Below are 23,148 nucleotides of genomic sequence, written 5' to 3'. Positions count from 1 at the left end.
TCCAGCTTTTTTACTCCGGCTTGCCGACTTGCGGCCGGCCATTACCTCATTCCCACCGTAGTATACAGCTTCGCAGGTCTTCTTCCTTCGCCAGAGTGGAAAGGCTGGAAGCTTTCTTCTCGTTTTACTGCCGCTAAATCTTGGCTAAGTAAACCGCTGTCGCGATAAATACGATTGCTCCACGAGGTGTTCGCTTTCCCATCTGATTATGAACTCGCGTCATGCGGAAATCTCTACTGCGGTTCCCCTTCGCGCTTTTTAGATAACTCTTATTCATGGTGAGTTCGGTTGATAAGAGAAGACGATTTCCTTCGCATAGATTTCGACCCCGCGTAGAGTAGGAGGATTCGGTATCTTTTGGCGAACGTTTGAACGCCTTCGTGCTGGAAGCTCTTCTGAACCGATCTTTTTAACGCTTTTTAAGGCTACCTCCCAATTTAAGATTTTTTTTTTTCGTCCGCGCATTTCCCGCTAAATTTAGCGGGTCAAGCGATGTCACGTGACCTAGATACGAATTCAGTTTCCCCGCTAAATTTAGCGGGAAATTAAATGTCACGCAACCTGACGTCACGGGACCTACAGACTAATTCAGTTGCCCCCGCTAAATTTGGGAAAAAAATTTGTCACGTCAAATTTAGCGAAAAATTGAAGTCACGTGACCTCTAATTATATATACATATTGGCGCCACGTGACGTATACTATACAAGACTGTGTACAATCTTCTAATCAAATTGAGACGATAATTTATTGCATTTCACGCATTAATAGCGCATTAATTGACTTCGGTTTCGATGAATATGTTAGAAACGGGTGTTCCTCGTGTGTAAACCTGCGTCACCCAGTGTGTGATTATACGAATTGCCGCCGGTACAATGGCCGTCCATATATCGGCGAATTCTTTTCTGTAGGGACGCAATTGGGGCTCCACTCTGCGAGGGAATGGAGACCGTTTTCGAGGGAGCTGCTGCAAGGACGCGCGCTGGCTGATCGGTGGCGTATCATTAGCGCGTAATAATTACGCCGCGGGAAATGAGAGAAAGAGTGAAAAATGGAAGGACGTCTGGCTTTGCCATTTGCTGCCTGGAGCAAACGGCCCAAATGAACCTTTTTTCTCTTCTTTCCTTTCTTGTATCGTTTGCAGGGGAGTTGTCTGCGAACTGCAAATAAAGGGCGGGCCACCGTGGCCCCGCTCGTTAGAACGCATTCGTGCCGTTGTGTCGGTTTTCGGTGATTTTGATGCCCCGCGACGCTCAAAGAGGAATCGTCGAAGGAGACGAAATACGCGCGAAGAAGATAGGCATGCTGACCACGGTGCCCGCACGAAACGGCCCGAAGCAAGGCCAGGGGTCAAGGCCAAGGGCCCACTGGAGAAAAGCTGCATTGTATTGCTCGGGGAATTACGAACAGCCTTGCTATACCTAGGAAACCCAAAATTTGCACGTACAGCGCTCGCGACTTTGCAAACAGAGGCTGGCTGGTTTTCAGATTTTGCGCCGGTTGCATTCGCATGCAACCGCAACGACCAAAACACAGCAACAACCGTGACTCGTGGATTGCATCGCTTGCCGTGTTGTGTGCGGCGAACGCTTCTTCCCGCTGACTTTGTCGTTGCGGTCTTTTAGCCTGTTTGCAAGCGCAACCAACGCAGATGTGTGAACCTACAGCCTTTACGTGCATACATCTGTGGTGTAAGAAATGCCGACGGAAGACCTTTATGGCACGATTCCAACATGCTCGAGGTGTGTCTGTAGGTATCTCTGTCACGATGTCTTTATTCCGAGGAGCGCGCTTTCAGAGAAATCGTGTTGCCCGCGCCCACATATCCGAAAGAGGATTCGAAATTCCTTTCAATAACACGATTATTGCCATCGTTGTCAAATCAGTGGACTTCCAAGTGCTGACCCTTTCCAAGAAGACTTCTGCCATGCGGGGCCGACCAAAAGCTAAACGGCTTATCCTCTGTTTGTTTTTTTTCTCTCTAAACTTTGACCATAGGTGGCGCAAGCCGCCTGCCCGATTAAAAAGGTTCAGCTCCATTCATCCATCCATCCGTCCGCCATGTTGAAAGCTACAATTGCCTGCACTCACGCGACGCCTCCTACGCTTTTAGTTCCTCGTTTTCGGCCGCTCCTATTAGGTGAGAGGCCGGTGTTGACCGCTCATCGAGCCCTTCAAATACTTCCTGGAACGGACTGCGCAACCATCAAAAGACTCTGGCCAGTTTCATCATCATCGTCCTTATTTACTTTCCTGGGGGATCCGCAAGGGGTATTAGACGAGACAAACACACAAATATATGCGGATAAAGAATAAATAAACGCGCATACAAAATATACTAAAACACTATAATCGAATTTGAGGTGTTATTGGGGAGTACGGTACACTAGCAGCTGCAAATATATTCCCTTTATTTATGGTCACGTTGTCATAGAGACTGGACGAAGAAATGTGGCATAATTGAACCCAGGGATCTTGGGTTCAATTATGCCAAGCTTGCGGTTGTACTGCACTGGCTAAATTGCTCATCTATACAACTGAGAGACAAATCGCCCGTTAAGGCTGAATAAGTTGTATAAACATTCACACACACACTTTTTTTCTTTTTTAGCCTAATTTAGAGGAATGGTCAGTTTTGTGGTAAAGCTGCCCATTTGAACGTATTAGGCCTGAAACAGTTGAAGATTAGCAAAAAACCCTCAAAAGTTGTACTTTTGTCCGTGTTAACGCGTATTTTCGAATGATCATTACAGTTCGGATATACGGCAGTATGCGTACACCCTGTGCCTCTGCCGAAAGAACTTCCCCTCCATCGTCGTAATCAATCTCCCACGTCGTCCCGCAATCGCCGTGCGCGGCTCGACTTGGGCAGTATCGTTTGCGACTCGATGAAAAGCGCGTTTCTCCTTCTGCCTCAGGTTTCGAAAGACTAACCTGTTCAGCTGTTACGCTTTCGTATGGTACAAATGACACTTCACTGTTCTCACAATGTATACCTGGGTTGGCAGGCGACGTTTGGGAACGAAAATCGGCTTCATCGATCGCAATTCTAAAGTCAGAAGTTGCCCTGCTCGCGAGGCGTTGTTAATTTCGGCCTTTATCCGATGAATAGGGCACTTAGAATTATGTATTTGCTGCTTCATTCAGACGTTTTAAACTCAGTTCGTTTTCGTTTTGTTTATCTTTGACAACAAAAATGTTGACAACAAAAATGTTGACAACAACAAAACGCGCAATGACCAACGCAAAACTTATTACTCTTTTTTTTTCTTTTTTTAGCGCGGCAATTTTTTTTTTACAGCGAAGCTGTTAGGGGTTAGTTTTCGCTGTATCATGTCCGTCAGAAAACAAATGATGACACGAAACTCTGGACAGCTACCGCCGACGGTGGCAACCAGACAACCGGATTGCCGGTTGTCTAGTTGTTGCCGTCGCTCATGGATGGCGGTAGCTGTCCAGTCTTTCCACTCTGTCTGGCTTACCGATTTGCGGCCGGCCATTACTTTATTCCCACCATAGACAGCTTCGCTAATCGTCTTCACCAAAATAAAAAAAGCTAAAAGATTTTTTTTTTTTTTTTTGGTTATTGTTTTAGTTGGAATTTAAGGGTGGGGTGCTGGGGGCACGTTCAAATTGGCACAAAAATAAAAGCGTTAGAGGTAAGACGTGCAAAATGAAGCTGACTTCCCAATCTGTTGTGGTGTTTACAGTAGAAAATACTCGACAAATTGAGTTCACATATTTTATTTTTATTTTAAGCGTAACTTGTTGGCGGAACGAGTGTTCTCATTTCGGTTTCCCCTGTACCAAATGATCGCGTCCGCGAACATATATACTTGTTTTCACGTCAAGAACCGTATAGTGAAAATAAGTCTGGCTCGTCGCGGTGCCCTGCTAACTTCCTACTTTATGTAAAGAAGTAAGATTATACGTAGGTGCATTTTGGATGAGATACGTGTTATCTCATCAAGATGTACACGCTTCAAACGCCAAAAGCATCGCTCCATCCTCCCACAACCGGATCTTGTACGAACAGATTCGCGCTGTGCGTGGAAAATGTTCGCAAGAGTTCCATTTTGCTTGAAGTGAGGTCCGTCTGAAGATTTCAAACGGAAAATCAGGAGGCATTACGTTCGTGTCGAGTGCTTGCTCGTAGACCACTATAAATCAAAACTAGTTACTCGGTTTAGAGAAGATGTCTACCGAAGTGCAAATGGAAGCGAACAACAACAAAAATGCGGGATTTCTGGGCTGGTACGGGACTGAATATAGTTGATCGAATAAACTATAGTTGGCGACATATTCAGCCAGGAGCAAAAGATGTTTCCAGCGCAAGCTTCCCGCCTTTGATAACACTTGGTCGTACGCTCCCCCAAAGTCCGATGAATGACAACGATCGAGCTCGGAGGCGGAGCTTTTTCTAGTTGTCATCCGCGTAGCTTCCTTCCTGGTCGAAATATTTCATCGAACCCCGTTTTACATCGAGCATCGTTTTACCCGACTGCGTTTCACCGAACATCGTTCCGTCGAACACCCTTCCTTCGAACACAGTTTAATCGAACTCTTCACCAAGCACGGGGTTTGATCGAAAAATAAAGACGGGGGGCCGTTCTTTTCAACGAGGAACGGAACGGCAAGAACCACCCCGGCGCCGGAAAATCCCCGCTGCTATCGAGAAAATACCACTCCGTTGCGCAGAATTGCGACACAGCCAGCTCTCCTAGCTCGGGAGCTTTTCTCGGGATGCCAATTGATGAGTGGTGATCTCGTGGTACGCCGCTTCCTCCCCTTCCCACGGGAGGCTTGGTCGCGATCTGGCGAGAGCGGGCGTGAGTTCGTGCCATCCATCGCTCCCGTTCGATGACGTGAACCCGCCGAGCACGTCCCAGCGGCACGAGCCCAGAATCTGCGACGCTTGCGCGAGTTTTTCTCTCTATCCGTATCGCGTGTAGGAGGGTGGGGGTGCCTTCGCCGCTCCACTTGCTTCAGTCCAGGATCCCGTGGTGCGTGTGAGTAGGCCCGCGATTACGAGTGACGGCCAGGCGGAGATTAGTTCGGCGTCGGCCTTTGACGGTCAGGGTTCTCCGAGGACATGCGGTCTTCCGCTGCCAAGTCGAGCGGTCGCCGATCGGGTGTCGCCGTGACGACGTCGTCGTCGGCGGGGCCGAGGCCGCTCAGGACCTCGGTGACGGGCCCCGTGGTGCGACGGAAGCTCAGCGACAACCTCAAGCCGTTTCCTGTCAGAGGTGCGTGTCATGACTCCGTTGATCGATTGATGGGTCGAGTGATTGATGGTGTGGCGTCTGTGGCGTCGCTGGTACACTGCTAACACGACAGATCGTGTGTCTTCCTCGTATACGAGGGTCAGATTGGTCGTACAAGAACCGTCCGCAGACATGTTCGAAGATGTACGAGGCAAAACATGCCTTGTTCGCGCTTGTCATGGGGTCTGCATCGAACACTGTGTCTGCTTTTGTATACGGTGTGAGCAACCTGACTGCGACTTCATGTTGCTCTCCTTGCTTTCGGAGAACTATGTCTAACGAAAAACACAAATACCGGGCGGCCAAGGCGTGGTGCGTTGCTGCCTGCCTCATTCCCCCAGAGATCGCGGACCCAGATCACGCGGTGTTTGACTATACGCCGCGGCAAGTCGCCGAGGGACGGTGTGTTTATCGTCCTTTACCGCTCGGTGTATACAGACACAGGTCTCGAAGTGGCAGAAATTATGACGTCGCGTTAGCGCACGTTTTTATTTTAGTTATAAACACGTATAAACGTGCTGGCCCAAGAAAACAAACTTGCTCGTATGTGGCACACGACAGAACACTGTCTATACATCATTTTACTATAAGCAAATAAATATGAACGGTACGGATCACTAAATAAGAGAATGACAACGAACGATACCGAAGATCTGTGCGAGAACGTACAACCTACATTCTTTTTGACCACTCTAATGGATGATAAACGAGGCAAAGACTCTGGTATAAACTGTACTTGAAAGTACAAAAAGCAAAAGTGAAATGGAGTATACATCTGTCACAACTGAACCAGCCTGGCAAACGTACAAAATATAGAGATCATGTGCCCCTAAACCCACTTACGCACGCATCGCTCACTTCCTGCCGTGGACATGCATGTGCGTACCGCACTAGACTAAACACTGGTTTGGAAGTTGCCTTTTAGTGCAGTGGGGATAGATACAGAAGTCACTCGATCCGACTCCGGAGTAAAGTTTTCGTACCGTGGCCGCCGTGCCGTTTCAAAACTTACTCGCGGCGCTTACTCGATGACGTCACAACTCGCGTTCCAGAAGCGGGTTGTTTCCTCCGGAGTAATTACTCACCCTCCTCGATCGGGGGGTTAAGGTCGGATCCAATCGAGTAAATACGTCACGTGATCTGTTCGTTGTCTGCTTTCTGCGCCGTCAAAGCTCGTTTGCTCCGTCGGCTTTTTTTGGCAGACCTTTCGAAATGACCATGAAGGAGGCGCAGCCATTTATGTGTGGTTATTGCGATTTCCCCAGAGTGTGTGTAATGAGAGGATGACGTTTGGAAAGCAGTGAAGGCTTCGAAGGTCTCATGTATAGGATCAGTCAACAACCCCATCCCATCTCCCTCTCCAAGAAATTGCCTATATCGGGTTGGAAGTTCTCTCTGAGTTTGTAATCACATTCGCGTCAAAGCGAACGTAAGTTTCGTGTCACTGTTGAGAAAGGCCCCTCTGCGCTGCACGGCTACACCGTGTGCAATCAATTTCCCCAAAACGTAATCGGTGCAAATGCATATGATGCGTGGAAAGTATGTGTTTGGGGCACGTGGACTAGACTTACAGCGATCGCGCTTATTAATAAAAATAATTTAAAAAAATTGGATGTCTAACTGTAAGGAGAAAAAACATTGATCTCAACGTATACAGCCCAAATGGAGGTGGGCGAAAGGAACTGGTGGAGCGACCTCAGAAAACACCGCGTCGTCGCTGTCAAATGAAAACTTCCAAGTGGTTAATATTATCGTTTCTTCGAGTGCTTTCTCCGTGATGAAACGATATCGTCTGCTATTTTTGCGCCATCGCTGCTGTTTTCTTTTTGCCGTAGCCCAAAACGAAGCCCATCCGCGTAATATCCGGCCGGATAATTATCTCGGCCGTTTCAAAATCGAGTCGCGCGATGTCACGTGGTATTATACCCGCAGACGTAGCAGACATGTTACTCGGGTAAGATTCGGAACATAACCACAGAGTACATATAGAAGCTTTCAGGCAGCTGTGCATGGGCGCCGCCATAACCGACCTTCAGTATTTGTTTCCTCTTATTACGTTCGCTTCACTTCATCCTTACCACAATAGGACAGGTTATCGCCACTTTAGGTGCTACTGCGTCCTTCTCCCCAGCATACACCTTTGTGGAGGCTCATAAACACGCGCATCAGTGGCTCGGCATCTCGGTAAAACAAGAGAAGGTCGGCTATGGCGGCTCAATCTGGCGCGTGTTTAAAGCATCTATATATACAGTGCTCCAGCTGCTAACAGGCATATACGTTCCATCTGTTCCTTTTTGCTTGCGTTTCTGCGTTTCATTTTGCTTGCACAACACTTCTGTACGCCACAGCCACAAAAGAACGGTCTTGTCGGGTGAAAGGTTGATTCGACGTGTAAAAAAAAGATAGCGGCGTGCTAGACGGGGTTTGGCACAAGCTTCTTGGCACAGATCCGGAATATACAAAAACCTGCGTAGCGTCAGCCGGGCAAAGTTTCTGCAGCTTCACGCGTAAAACCATGAATCGCAGGCGACAAAATGATCCACCGAACCCACAAAACGCAATCATGCGCAATCTTTGTTTTCATCATCAGGAAGCAAAATACAACAACAAAGAAACGTCACGGAGAAGGTTCGTTCTGAGTGCAACAAAGAAAAAGCAGCCTCCGGGCGTTCGTCGTTGGTTCGCCGACTGCTGTCTTCTCGTTTGTGTTGTTGGTCCTCGGTAATCGTTTTCCTGTCCGTCTGCTTCTTTGTCTTCGGACGTTCCCTCCCGTCCTTGGCCTCCGAAGCGTTTACCTCTTTGATCTTTTTCCTCGTCTCGGAAGCGATTTGCCGGGCTTCTCCTTCAGTCGCCGCCGCTGGTCCAATCTCGTTATTTCATCGACCTCGGGTGATGTCGTATTTGGCTGCAGGTAAGGGGAGGGGAGATCGAAGAGTCCGACCGTCTCGGCGCTCTCTCGTCGTGCCCGCGAAAAGCTGATATGATTGAGAAAAACGGAAATCTCCCAGGAAGCTTCTCTGCTCGCCATGATTTCGCTGGTCTCGTCTTTTCACTCTGTTCGAGTGATCTCGGCGCACTTTTTACAGCGGAGCTGTTAAGGGCTAGTTTTCCCAGGATCGTGTCCCCCGCAAAGAAATGTCGACACAAAACTCTGGTTGCTGTCGGCGCTCATAGATGGCGGAAGCTGTCCAGAGTGTTGTGTTTGCCGGTCGTCCGCTTGCCACAGTCGCTCACAGATGGCGGTAGCTGTCCAGTCTTTCCACTCTGGCTTGCCGACTTGCGGCCGGCCATTACTTCATTTCCACCATATATTACAGCTTCGCTGGTCTCCCTTCTTCACCGGAGTGGAAAGGCTGAAAGTTTTTTTTTTTTCGGTGGCGCCCTCTTATGGTTCCTCTCCGTGACGTCCCGTCTCGCCTTGACGTCGCAAGTTGACATCCGGGCTACTTATCATCAAATGCGAACGACGAGTTGCAAAATTAGTGTAAAAAGCACGGCGGACTCTTGGAGTCATCGCTCTTGAACTCTCAACATTCAGTGACATTACTTCTATTTCCGCTAGTGAAAGCAAAATGAAACCAACTTAAGAAGTCGTAGTGGGCGTTTGGTTAATCGCAGAATGCTTATCACAGCGACGCCTTCTGTCGCTATGCAGCTGTCCTTGACCAGCTTTGCGCGTCAAGAATCTCGGAGGCCTGCCATGCCTTGACCCCGATTGATCGGGCTTTTGCGATATGATAATCGGAGAACGACATTGGTCATACCCGCCGTATGAGATTAGAAGACGGGTGGAAATTATCTAGGGAGAATTGAATGACGTACAACTGACACAGCTGGGAACAGGGACAGAGGAGAATTGGGACTTCCTCCCGCGTGGCTCCGGCCCAAAGTCTACACCCTGTCTCTTAGTGGTCCCGGAGCCGGGGTAACGCCGGCTAGGTTTGACCGGAGGAAAATTGGTGACTCATTTCGCCGGGGGGAAGAAGCAGGGGCGGGGGTGGAGGGTGGAGGGAGGGAGGGAGAGGGGCGACCCCTCAAAAGTCATCCTGGTGAAATTCCATATCGCCTGGTGATAATTACGAAATTGCAGAGGGTAGGCGAATTGGCGAAGGAAATAAGAAATCGTACTTTTGGTTCTTAATTTCTAGGCTACGTGGTGCGAGCTACTGCCCGTTGAAAAGGGCACAGCCGTTAGCATCCATTCATCCATCCATTAGGAAACAAAACTGACAACCGTGTATACTCGCCGCAAACCTGAACTATGTATTGCCAAACCCTCCTCTCCGCCCATATGCCGGGTGTTTGTGGAGTTTTTTTGTGGCTCTTTTCCATACTGCTTAATTTTCTACGCCATTGCTTTCGGACTCTTTGCAAAAGCAGATTGTCGTGTGTATAGCAGTTAAGGCTCAATCACACTGCCCTATTTTCTGACGTTAAGTTACGTTACGTGTAAGTCACCGAAACATTCGTGCCTCGAATGTCGCGTGTCATGCTTTCTCCTTGAACTAGTAGCCTCGCTTAATATGAAGCACATAGGTCCCGGTGACTTCAACGTAATATTTCGTAACGTAACTTAACGTAAAAAAATGGGGCAGTGTGAACCAGCCTTTAGTCTGCCTCAGTGGGCGTCTGGTGTCTCAGCTGTATGATGAGCAATTTAGCCAGTGCGGTACAACCTCTAGCGTGGGCTCTTTAACGTGCACCACGCAGTAGTGATACACGACCACACGCCGGTACGATGCTCATCCAGCTCGAAACGGGCAGGGGTTGGGATTGGACCCAGGATCCTGGGTTCTGCAGCGCGAGCTTTCGCTCCACGTGCTCCGAGCTGATGTGCGGTAGCCGCAAGAAGTCTATCGTAAGCAAACGGAAGTGTGGAAACGGGTCTTGAGTGTATGCTCACTCTCGAGACCCACAGGAGTAACCTCCAATCCCCTGACGTGGATGCGACTACGACAGGAGCTGTCATTATTTCTGACGCAATCCGTCCGCGAGAAAAAGGCTTTGAAGTGAACTCAGTACGTCAGCGCGCGTCTGCTAAAAACGATTGGAGGCAACGTACCCGAGTGCAGACATCTCCCGCTGCGTCGTTACCGTCATACGCGAACAACAATGGAAAGGCCGTTTCATCCGTCACGTTAGCCACGCACAGCTATTGCGTCAACGTGGACAACGAGCGGGAGTCGGGGGTAGTTAATGCTTAATGGACCTAATGATTAAGGCAATAGAGTTGAGCGAGATAATGGATGGCGTATTTGGAGACAGTCGAGTGGAACCTACGTTAGCTAGCTACGCTGCTGCGATCTATATCTCCCCATATGAGACCCGAAAGCAAACGACGCAGTCGGGACTGGATCGTTTGCGTCGCTGTTTTGGACCGAGTGCTTGCTGCACCTCTCGGGAGATGGCGCCACAAGTCAGAACCTCTCACGATTCGATCGTCTGCGTCGGCGCTCCACTACGACAATGCCGAAGATGTTGCTCAAACGCTTCCCAAGAGCGGAGCTAGACTTTTAAATTTCACGGGGTAATGCCCACTACTAAAATACACGTTCGATTAAAATTGACTCGTTCCGCGCATGCGCCGGTTTCTCCTGTTGGTTTTACATGGAGCACCTCGACCCATAACACTCCATATTGTTTATGCATTCATTTGAGAACTAAGCAATAACATTTCTCTACTTGTTCTCATAAAACAGCAATTAAAATATGGTTTAAGTCGGGACAATTGTAGTTGATAACTACTTATTATAAGCAACTCTTAGAAATGTTCCAAATTTCACGTTTACACATTATCAATGTGTTTCGCTCTCAGCTGTCCCTGACTATACTCCGTTTCACGATGACTTGGCAAACTGTGGAGGCTGTGGCCCCCGCGTTCCAATAAGAGCGCCAGAGCAAGTCACGTGACAGCACTCCTTGGTCGAGGTCACGGAGGCCCCGTTACCGCCAGAGCAACTGCGCCGTGCGCTGTTGTAGCTCTCGACTTGTTTATCTTTTAATTAATGGCAGTATACTTTTTTTTTGCGAAATCCCCCAGCACCAGGAAGCACGCTGCACGTGCTGGTACAGTAGTTCCTGTTCTATACAAAAAGCCCAAAACAAATTTCGTATCGCGTTCGTCAACGCCTCTTCTTGGTAGACGTACATTTCCTGCATTCTCCTTCATCCTTGGATGATTTAGCAATAGGTCTATTGAGCTCGCCCGATTTCATCTCTGTCGAGAAAGGTAAGCTCGCTTCTACAGCGGGCCGCACGCAGTGTTGCGGCGGTGGACGTTCATCCGAAGTTGGCTTCGCAGCAGACGGCAGCCGGTTCCTCCGCGGCCTCGCGTGTGGCGCAGTGATACCAACATTGACACGAACAGTGACACAGACGCTCCCGTGGTGTGTGACGTGCCTTGCTGCGACGCTCTTATATTGGGTTCCGTGGGCCGTGGCCTCCGCAGTTCGCGGCTGCTGGGGGGTAGTAGGGTTGCGGACTTGCCACTCTGGAGTTGGAATGCTTCCGGAATCATTTCGCACTTATTCCGCGACCCCGGAATGAAATAGGAAAGGAATGGCGGCAACGTTGAGAGGAATGGAATCGGGAATGGAATTAGATGCCTTTTGCTCCGAATGGAGTGGGCCTGGTTCTTATGCTAACTGTGATGGCACAATTCGCTAGCCCATGGTAAGGGCTGGTTCACGCACTTGCGTGAGTCGTTAATCTTTTTACGGGTTGCTATGGCAACGGGCCGGTTGTAAGCGGCTTAAAACCCCGTCGTCATAGCAACCCGCAAGATGATTAACGTCGCTGGCCGTTGCAGCAGCACTCGGTTGAACTCACCAGAGTGTGTAAACCACCCTTGAAGGCAGACGACCAGTTCGGGCTTTGCACATTTCCCTCGCTTCGTCCTCTCCCCCTTCCAGCCTGTCCAGCGTTGCTTGATTCCTCTTTCTCCATGGAGAGGAGGATATTCTGCCTTGCAGAATCTCGAGTCTGGTCGTCGGCCTTTGAGATGGCTCTTGAAACAGCATCATTGCACTGGCGGTGACTGACGGCTTGGTTGTCTCACTGGCTAAATGCCCGTTCACACTCTTGCGACCGATTAAGACTGAGAGAGACCAGACCGGTTTTTAAACATTTGGCGACATCTTAGGACCGGATGCGATGCAGCGGAGCTGGTCCAAAGAGATCGCAAGAGGCTTAAAAACCGCTCTGGTCTTTCTCGGTCTTACTCGGTCGCAAGAGTGTGAACGGGCCTTTAGACTGAGAGAGACCAGACCGGTTTTTAAGCCTCTTGCGATCTCTTAGGACCAGCTCCGCTGCATCGCATCCGGTCCTAAGATGTCGCTAAAGGCTTAAAACCAGTCTGGTCTCTCTCGGTCTTACTCGGTCGCAAGAGTGTGAACGGCGCTTTATGCTCCTCCGATGATGAAAATGGCGCGCCCTCCGTGAAGCAACCGAAACTGAATAGTCGTATAGGCGTACAAAATCTCGTTCCTGGCGCCGCGAGACGCAACAAAACGGCTCTTATAACCATGCGCGATTAGCTGGTAGATTTTAGCCATACTGTCGACCCGATCCGGAACCGAAAGCCGGAGCAAAACTGTTATTTTTAAATGAACCGGAACAAAACGGTAACCCAAAATTTTATATGGAACCCGGAGCGCGACGGAACCGTAATCTCAAGTGGTGGTTACCGGTTCGTTGGAAACGGTTGAATGAACCGGGTATCGGTTCATTGGAAACGGTTCGGTGTAATAAAAGTGTGAACCAGCACCTTCTTGCGGGTGGTGGCATCGAGTCAACTATATATTCGCGACGGTAGCGTGAGCGGCTCAATTTCGACTAAACAAACGACAGCGATGGCATGGAGACATGTGTAGCTCCATAAACAGATAAGCATATTTCACGTCTATGTGCAGCATGAATTGGCGTCGGCGAGTTGGCGTGCACTTCAATACTTTGCTTCACGTCTCGATGGACCGCAAAGGACGCTACGAGCCACTGGAGCCAATTCATAGCTTGGTCCTCCCGGCTGGACGAAGCGACGCGGGAAGCGCGAATGGATTGTCTTGTGTAGCTCGTAGCGTCCATCGCATTACATCGGAAGGTGAAACTGAGTATATCTGACTATGGCCGAAAAGCGAAGCCTAAAGAGCTATTATTTTGCGTGCGTGCGTGTGTGTGTTTACTTTTCTTGCTGCCAAGTAATATTCCTCGAGGAAAGAGAAAGCGAACATGAACAGAGGCTCCGGAAGTCTTTCTTTGGAGGGGGGGCTCGACATCCCTGAAATCCTCAAGGTGAGGTTGGTTCCAGGTTGACATTAATTGCCATATTTGAATAAAAACATATTAATGCAGCGCGTTCACATATTCACGCGCTTATCCATAGAAAACAAAGTAAAACAATGGTTCAGTAAAATAACAGTAAGAAGCTTGCACTGACAACTCATACAATGATTGGATAACCACTTAAATCAGCTGCCCCATGTGTTCTTTATTCTTTTCTTTTCTATACCAACTTTTACATATCAACCGCAGCTGTGCCTATGCCAAATTGGCTATGCCTAAAAAGGAAAACGTACCTTCTTTTAGGGATTCTCGGAGAACCATGATGTATTAACGCAGACGTAGACAAACTAGTGTTAAAAGTTTTACACAAAACCCCGAGACTCGCGGAAAAGAAAGGACAACACAACACGAAGTCTCAAACACAGCAAGTTGGGCCATCGAATCCTCAACTGGAGGCAGAGATTGCGTACATCGGTATGTGCCTCAGGATCAAGTACAGCGACCGTGATCGCTTCGGACTCCTGGCGTCAATGCAAGTGTGGGAGCATCACAAAAGGAAGGCGCTGAAGGATAAGAGCTGTGTTTGAGACTTCGTGTTGTGTTGTCCTTTTTTCCCCCTTAGTCTCGGGGTTTTGTCTAAAAACAATATTTTAGCCTGAATGAACCGGTTGCATCCACCTAGTGCTTTCAGGTTTCGCGATACATGAATAGCATCGATCACGCATCTTAAAGCTAAGGGCGCTAAGTGATACTGTCAATATTGCCGGCTTGTAACAGCCTTTTTTTTTTTTACTTTAGTTTGAAAAAGGAAGTCGAGATAAGGATAGGTAGTACAGTGCTCCTCTCCAGCCTCAATGACGTCACTTGATTTCCCAGTTATTGAGATATTGCCGCTTGCTAAGAGATAAATCGGACAACGGACCAGCTTGAATGCCTCCCCTGGATAGGGTAGTTACCGACAAGTCAAAGTGTCACCAGAGAGGGCTATCTCGTGGCGGCGTTAGGGTTGGGGGAGGCTGTACCAGCCAGTCTCCTTCCTGCGAAGTTTCCATTCATACTCGAAAACCCAAACCCCTTTGGCTTTCGTTCGTGCGGAAATCCCCCTTTATGTTGTGTTTCGTGACGCCTTCACAGTTTAGGAGCCTCCGCGTTCATTTTCTTGCAGAACAGAAGGTTCATCCAATCACAGCGAACAACGAAGGAATTTGAGCTAACAACGAATATCGGAATAGATGCCTTGCATTGACGTAATACTGTACTGCAAACATGAGTCCTTCGCATATGGCAGCGTGACGTTGGGTGTGCAAACGTATTATGATTTGAAACACTCGTTGAGGCAAGTGACAACATAGCTTCCACTGCATTAATAGGGCGCTTGGTACCAAAGTACGACGGTAAAGAACGTCGTACGTCACGGGCAAGGCATATAAACAATTAGATATAAGAAATCCAAACCACAATAGGACAATCATGCAAGGAAAACGTCATGCCCAGTGTCGCAGCGTACAAGGCATTGTGAAGTTTAATCTTATTCCAATCGTGGTAATTCGCTAGAATTGTTCAGTTGTTCGTGGTGATTTTCTACCGTAACCATCATCATCATAATACATTTGTTTGAGACCTGCCTTCTGGTCGGTGAACCCCCGCTTTTCGTGGAAGTAAACGCGCTGTGTTTTTTATTTTTTTTTTTAATGTTTATACCTATTATTGTATTCCAAATCCTTGGTTATAAGTTGTTTTGAAACATGTAGCGCTTGGAGAGATTATTAATAAAAAATCGTCTCCAGCAAAAAAAAAAAAAAAAAAAAAGAATTAAGTTGCAGCGCGACGTGTGCAGCGCTTTTGAATCCGACGGTTGCAACGAGAGAGTGGATCATTCCAACCATTTAACTACTTACTGATTTCCGCCTCAAACGCATTTTCCTAATAGGATGTTAAACTGAGGTTATAGAGGCGAAAAACAAATACCAGAAAATCATGAGCTCGCATCGCCACTGCCCAGTGACACGCACACAGATTTTTTTTTCAACGCAGCGACGACTGGTGATAGCGCTAGACTTGGATAGTCACTGTAAAAACCGATATTCATACACCCGTGGGCCACCGTTTTTAACTGCTTACGTCCTCGTGTGCGCATCGGGTCGGTTTAAAACACTTTATAGAGTCTAAGATTTTGGCATTGCGCAGCGGCTAAGCGCGGCTGATAGATATCATTTCCATGCATCCACCGAAAAAGGCATCCACCAAAAAAGGACACGACGGAGTAAAAACGGTGTGTTGTTTAATGACAACCGCAAGGTTTAACCCAATACGAACTGTTTATTAGTTTAAATCTACAACTCAAGCTTCGTTAAACACAGAAGAGTCCTTTTGCGTGGCGTCTTTCGTGGCGTTCGTTTTCGATCTCCCAGATGGTTGATGGCGGCGGCAGGCATCTCGTCTTGCTCAAGTTCGCCCGAGCTGGTGTAAACATGACGTGAGGCCGCGGGCAAAGCTCAGTCCGTCAGGTGCCAGTCGAGGTTACCCGAGCATCCACGTGCTTTCCTCGTGATCGGTGTTTTCTCTTCGTGTGTGCTTATTTTTCGTCTTGTCTGTTTACGTTCTTACGCTGCGCCGTACCACGTGAGATTTATCGCCATCTCGTTGTCGGTTTTTCTGTTTCTTGCCCTCCCGAGCTCCGAGTCAGAGTTCAAACTTACAACAATCTCCCCCGGAATGAGCGGGCACGGTCATTCTTTTAACTCCAACGGGTACAGATGTTGAATGGGCCGGCGAAGCCTTCCTCCCCCGGGTAGGATCAGCTTACATGCTCTTGCTCTGCCGTCCCTTCCTTGAATGGTCTCCTCTATTCTGCAGGTTTTCCACATGTGTCTTGGTAGACGGTCTTCCTTTAGAAGAACTAGGTCACCAGCTTGGAGTCCCGATGAGGCAGTCGGTTTGACCAGGTGCGCTGACCTTAGTTCGAGCAGATACTCTCGCCGCCACCGTCTCCAGAAATTGTTCACCACCGCAGTGCGGTATTTCCATCTTCGAGCAAGCCGATCTCCAGCTGGTAGCGCTTCCGTTGGTAGTCGATGTGGCGGAAGGCTCGTTAGTTTCCTCCCCACTAGGAAGTGAGCTGGGGAGAGCACCTCTGGTTCCTCGGCGTTTGCGTACACGTACGTCAGAGGGCGAGAATTTATGACGGCCTCGACCTCGGCCAGGACAGTCGTTAGTTCCTCAAAATCCAGGCTGCTGCGTCCCAACACCTTGCGCAGAGACACCTTGACGGATCGCACCATTCTTTCCCAAAATCCGCCCCACCATGCGGCCCTCTCGACGATAAATTTCCAACGGATTCTGTGATTCGAGAAGTATGCCGGCACTTCTTCAGACCGGATGGCACGGAAGATTAGTTCAAGGTCTTTCGACGTTCGTTTGAATGTTAAAGCGTTGTCCGAATACACTGTCGTGCTGATCTCGCGTCGTGCGACAAAACGCTTGAAAGCCAACAAAATGTGGCGGAAGAGAAATCACTCACCAGCTCCGGGTGGACCGCCCGTGTAACAGCGCACGTGAATAAAGCGATGTAACACTTGCTGCTTCCTTTCCGTTGACGGCAGATCAAAGGTCCTGCGAAGTGACTCGGTCCGCCGGTAAGGGAGCCATTGGCTCGGATGCGGGCAGGCAACTTTGTCTTGGGCAGGCAACTTTGTCTTCGGCAGGCAAAACACTTGTGAATTACTTTCTTTACGGCTTGTCGTCCTCTGATGATCCAGTAGGATTCCCATAGCCGTCCTAACGTGTCTCGAACCCCGGCATGGAGCAGCCGACGGTGTTCCCCAGCGATGAGAAGGATGGTGAAAGGGTGATCGGCGGTAAGGACGATTGGGTGCTTCACATTCTCGCTGTTGTCACTGTGCTGCAATCGTCCACCCACTCGAACCAATCCGTCGCTGTCCAAGAATGGGTTCAAATTCCTGAGAGTCGATTTCTTGTCAACTTGTTTGTCTTCACGCAAGCTTGTGATTTCTGACACAAAAGTCTCGTTTTGAGCAATGGTAAGCCAATACGTTTCGGCTTCTATCAGTTCTTCGCTTGAGAGAGGTCCGCTTCGTTTGTCTTCTGTCTTGGCACAATTCTTCACGAAACGTTTGATCCAGGCAGTTACGCGGATCAACTTGGTTGCCGAGTTGTACCTTTCCAAGTCGAAAACTGGAAACAGAGCTGGTGCAGTTACTTGTAACACAATTGCCTTCTTTTCTTCTGCTTTGTTGTCCGCAACCCGGCAAGCATTTTCCACTTGACTTGGCCAGCCTTCTTCATTGCCTGGCAGTGAGCCTTGGTACCGTTCTTTCTCGAACTTTACGGATTTCTTGAATTCGCTGAGCAACTCCGTCTCTGAAGTCTTCATCACGTTGTCAGCTATTCCGATGTGCTCAGGTTCCCAGAATGATCTGAGCTGAGCCGAACTTTCCACGTCGTTTGTATCGGACACAGTCACCCTCATCACTCCAGTTGTTGGCGAGTAGATTGTCGCAGAAGTAGAGGTAACGGGTCCCTGAAGTGTCCACCCGAGGATGGTGTCGACTGCCATCAGCTTCCCATCCAAGCGCTTGACTCCGCCGTTCACAATGTCCCAGAAGTGATCGGCTCCGATGAGAAGGCTGATTCCCTCCTCGCATGGATTGCCCCAGAGCTCCACGTCCGCGAGGTTCATATCGTCAGGCAGCCCCCGCAGTTCCTCGGAGGGGTTGTTCATGACATCTGAGCAGATGTGAGGAACCTCGAGGGCTTCTATGTTTACGCATCTTCTGTCGTATTGGCTGCGGAGCCACAGTTCCACTCGCTTGCATTTCGTTTTCGTTGCTGCATCTCCAAACGTGAAAATAGTCGAGTCCTCCTCACCCAGTTCCTTCAGGTGAAGCCTCTTGGAGACGGTTTGGCGAATAAAAGTCCGCTGGCTTCCTCCGTCGATGAGAAGTCTAATCCGGCAACGCTCTTTTTCACCTTCTGCCCAGGCTTGAGCGGTCTGCAAAAGTACTCGCTTTCCCCTGTTCCTTTCTGAGTTTGTTATCTTGAGCGTTGACTGGAGTGTCGTTCCTTCCGAAGTCGATGTTTCACCGGTGTTCGCCATTTCTTTTACCGTAGTCTTATGCTGAGGCTTGAAGTTCGGGTCGCACATGGCACTTGCGTGTCTCCCTGCACACTGCGCACACTTCAGCCACTTTGCACTTCTGCAATCCTTTGCTCGATGGTTTTTCTTGGTGCAACAATAACATCGGTTTTCAGCCTTCAGAACACGCTTGCGTTCGTCGTTGGTCATTGAGGATGTGCAGTCCGCAGTCAGATGAGCACCTGATTTGCAGAACACACAGTTCTTTTCATCCAGGCATGCTGCTGTTGTTAGTACAGACGCAGGAGGAGGATAACGACTCTGCTGATCTCTCCTTGCACGAAAGCTTCTTTGATCCTCGGTTCGTGGCACGGAATGTCCTCTCCCATATAAGCTTCTTTCTCGGCTTTCTATCTCGATTTTCAGGAAGTCCAGAAAGTCTCTCAGCTCGTTGTGCTTTGTCGCTGTTCGTGAGGCGGACCTCCGGTTGTACTCCAGGCTCAGATCGGCCGGCACGACCTTTCGAAGAACGGTAAGGAGCATCGTTCCATAGGTATCCGATTGAACCCCCAGGGCGTCTAGACTTCGAACTCCCGTCTCCACTTCATCGTATAACGCTCTGAGTGCAGTGACGTTCCTGGAGTCATGGACTGGTTTGATCTCTAGAAGTCGTGACAGATGGCATTCGATGATCAGCTCCTGTTGACCAAACCTTTCCTTCAGGAGGTCGATTGCAACTTCATAGTTCTCGGCAGTAACGGCGAGTCCCTCAATTGCCGCAGCAGCTTTTCCGGTCAGGTAGCTTTTGAGGTACTTGAACTTGTCGATTTCCGAGAGAGTTTCGTTCTGGTGAATGGTACAGTCAAATTGGCTCCAAAATCCTTGCCATGCTCGTATGTCCCCTTGGAATTTCGTTATCTCAAGTTTCGGGAGCTTCACTGTCGTAGTCATCCGTCCTTGATTTGCGATAGTTTTGACGGCCGTGTTGTGCATCGAAGATAACCTGGCAGCGGCTTGTTCACGTTCTGTCAGCTTGTTTCGCAATCGCGTCTTCGTTACGCTGATTCTTTCATGGTAAACTTCCGCGCCTGTCATCTCCTCTTCTATCGATTCGCAGTCCACCACTGCTTCCATCTCACGGTCCAGTTCCTTTAACGTTGATTCTCTGGACACCAGAAGTTCAAACTTTTCTTGAAGCTCACCCGTATGCGTGTCTTCCGTGGCCAGCAGAACGTCGATTTCGTTCAGGAGTTTCGTTGTTGACGTTCGGACCACTGGTCTTCTGCGTCTCAGTCGGTCGATTGTAGCTTGAGTTGCCATTTCTTCGTTCAGGCTTCGTTGGCGGTTAATCCCGGGTTTCGGCACCAGAAAGTTTTGTTGTTTAATGACAACCGCAAGGTTTAACCCAATACGAACTGTTTATTAGTTTAAATCTACAACTCAAGCTTCGTTAAACACAGAAGAGTCCTTTTGCGTGGCGTCTTTCGTGGCGTTCGTTTTCGATCTCCCAGATGGTTGATGGCGGCGGCAGGCATCTCGTCTTGCTCAAGTTCGCCCGAGCTGGTGTAAACATGACGTGAGGCCGCGGGCAAAGCTCAGTCCGTCAGGTGCCAGTCGAGGTTACCCGAGCATCCACGTGCTTTCCTCGTGATCGGTGTTTTCTCTTCGTGTGTGCTTATTTTTCGTCTTGTCTGTTTACGTTCTTACGCTGCGCCGTACCACGTGAGATTTATCGCCATCTCGTTGTCGGTTTTTCTGTTTCTTGCCCTCCCGAGCTCCGAGTCAGAGTTCAAACTTACAACACGGTGGATGCGTGTTGTGTGAGATTTACAAGCTACATCACAATGATCTCGCGAAATAATAGCATCTCATTTACGCAAACACAGAGCTCCAGGCCAGCGACCAAATTCCTCTTTCCTGTCGGCTTTTCTCAATATTTCTCCTGAGTTTTGTAAACATGTGTCGCCTCATACCTCACCCCCCTGCGGGCACAACGCCGCATGAGCGCAAAGCTTTCGCCATCGAAGGCGCCTTGTCACAATTGGGAGCTCGTAGCCTTTCGCCTCTTCTAAGCACTCCCAAATCCCCACTCAAGCTCACCAGCCCCCCCTTTCCTAATGATGGCCTTTAGGCGCCGCGGTAGTACCGCCTGCCTGTTTTGTCCGCGGGCCAGAAGCACCATGCATCTTCTGGGCTTCTTGCTTCCACACGGGGGAAGCAGACAAACGCTCGCCGACGTCGTCTTGTCGGAATCCATTCATTTCGCTGTCCCCTCTTTGCTCGCTCTAAACTGGTTGTCAATCAGGCTCGTGAGTCGTGCCTGTCATTTTCTCCTGGTTATGACTTTTCAAGCAAGTCTCTCCGTCGCCCCGGTGCTTTTCGTGCTTGGCGGAGATGAGGCGGGTGGTAGGTCAGCATGCATAGAAGGGTCATTTCATTTTCATTTAATTTATTTCGGTTCAGGAGAGACGGAGGTACAGCAGATAGGCCGAAGGCCCATAACAAATAACCTGCAAACACACAAACTAAAAAAAAAAAAAAAAGGGGAGGGGGAGGGGGGGCTCGGCAGCTCGGTCCTGAGGACAGGAGGGGCTCAAGCCCACCCTGCCCCCCCCGCTTCCGGAGCCCCTGAACATAAACATCAAAATAAAAATATAAAACGTTGACGGCTGTCGGCGCGTTTGTTCCGTGGTGGTGAAATCTGGAGGCGCCAAGAGACGAAGCCGCGACACTGCGGCGCCGGTCTTTGGACCAGTCGCCCAGAGTCCTGGACGCGGCTTGAAGAAACCTTTTTTGTTTGTGCGTCTCGGGTGCCGCTGACCCTTGTGACGCCAATGGAGCCTCCATTGGCGTCTCCACGGCTTCGGCGTTGCGTGCATAGCATTAGTTTTTCTCCAAGTGTTAAGAAAAAGCGTGGTTCTGCTTTTCAACGCATGTGCCGTGCCGATATCATATTGAGGCGAATACTTGGTTTTATGCTGAGTGTATAACGCTGTCAAAGTTCCTGGTGCGAGCGCGTAAAAATCACCTAGGTTCGTGGAAATGAGTCGCACGATCTAGCCACACGCTTCGTTGACAGCTTTGTTCACCAAGCATGAAATTGAGTGTAGAGTACTGAGCGCCTTAACGTTTTTATTTATTTAATAAATATTTCGAGCATAATCTAAAAACTTGAGGAGAAACTAGAAGAAAATATATTTTGTCCCCGTAAGCTCTCGCAATAGACCGATCTCACTAAGCGCTCGGCGCATGCGTGACGCCGCCATAACTTTAGTTCACAGGAGGCAGACGGCAGACGGCAGCGCACGAGAGGGCTTGTGTCGTTTCATGCTCTACACGCGCAGAGCTCCAGCGAGGTTGTCGCACGTGCAGAAAGACTGAAGTTCCCTCGATCACGGTGCCTCGATGCATTGCGGCAGCGGTGGCCTAGTCAAACTGGCTGGTGACATCGGTCCATTGCTTTGTGGAAAGTAAGCGCACCAAATGTTCGGGGGGAAGCTCCTCTTTCCCTTTTTTAACAGAGCGAACGTTGGAACCTCCTCTCCAGCGTTCGTCAACTCGGCTCGATGCTGATTGGTTAACAGGGGAAATCACGTGACCAGAAGGGGGGATGGGGGGTAGGCGAGGAGGAGCTCAACCGCCTGTGCGCGCAGAAGAAGAGGGAAAAATATTGTGTCGCTCGTATGTTTAGACAGCCTCATGCTAGTGCGCCTCCACGCTCCACGGGTGACTTGTCTGTAGATGAGAAATTCAAAAGAGCTCCAGAGTATCTGGAAGGTTCTGGAAGATCGCCAGGTTTATCAGCCCTGCATCGCTAGACGTTTGTTGATGCAGTGCTTCCCGTACGCAACACAATTGCCTGGCATTTTGCCGTACATTTTTTGGGGGGCTGTGTACAGAATGCTGTTGGAAAATGCGGTCTTTCACAAACACGCGCGCCTGTACACGCAGACGAAAGAAAAAGGAGAAGAAAAAAAGTCGTCGACTGTGCGTGAAGGCATTCGGTATCTTCGCCGCACCGATCGAATGGCTCGATAGGTGTGCAGGTGTACGGAGGGGATCCTCCGTGCGCGGAAGTACCTCGCACTTTGATCGCGAAATCCGCGAGGTTATCGGGGGGCTGGGGGACTCTTCCCAAGCACGTGCCAGCCACGTTGCTGGCGTCCTGTTCTTTTTTTTTTTTTTTTTTTTTTTTTTTTGCATTGGAAGGGTGTCATACTCCCCGTTCACTAATCATCGCTTATCGGAGTGAAAATCGGAGTCGGTGCAACTCCAGCAGCTCTCCACGGTGACCTTTCGCGGTTCCGCCGATCGCTGTGTCCGATCTCGAGTAAATCCTGTCGCTGCAGGATCGATCGGATCTTGGAAGGACGGCTAAATGCGGCTGAACGCTTTGAATTGGGCGGCAGCTTGCTCCACCTATAATCAGCGTTCGACTTGGAAGAATGGATGCGTATGACCGAACACTTTGCATTGGCCGGCGGCTTCCGCGCGTGCCGTGGCGAGTGTGA

At 49.4% G+C, this 23,148-nt stretch overlaps 1 protein-coding gene across 8 annotated transcripts in view; it reads left to right on the top strand.

Moving 5' to 3' along the window:
* LOC8031022 (6-phosphofructo-2-kinase/fructose-2,6-bisphosphatase) overlaps positions 1–23,148 on the top strand; it is an 89,837-nt gene that overhangs the window by 27,283 nt on the left and 39,406 nt on the right. For 2 of the 8 annotated variants that reach the window (XM_040499894.2, XM_040499892.2), the window contains exon 1: positions 4,747–5,244. The exons of 4 other annotated variants lie outside the window; for them this stretch is intronic. In XM_040499894.2, the coding sequence (XP_040355828.1) occupies positions 5,091–5,244 (154 nt within the window). In that variant the 5' untranslated portion in view covers positions 4,747–5,090. Of the gene's footprint in view, positions 1–4,725; positions 5,245–23,148 lie in introns of those variants that run through there. 2 more of the 8 variants (XM_040499896.2, XM_040499900.2) reach the window with 2 other exon arrangements.

The sequence above is a fragment of the Ixodes scapularis genome, unplaced genomic scaffold (assembly GCF_016920785.2).
Source record: "Ixodes scapularis isolate PalLabHiFi unplaced genomic scaffold, ASM1692078v2 PGA_scaffold8__174_contigs__length_109621045, whole genome shotgun sequence".
Classification (NCBI taxonomy): Eukaryota; Metazoa; Arthropoda; class Arachnida; order Ixodida; family Ixodidae; genus Ixodes; species Ixodes scapularis.
Note: the sequence above shows the minus strand (reverse complement) of the source record. Positions and strands in the feature narration are given on the sequence as shown.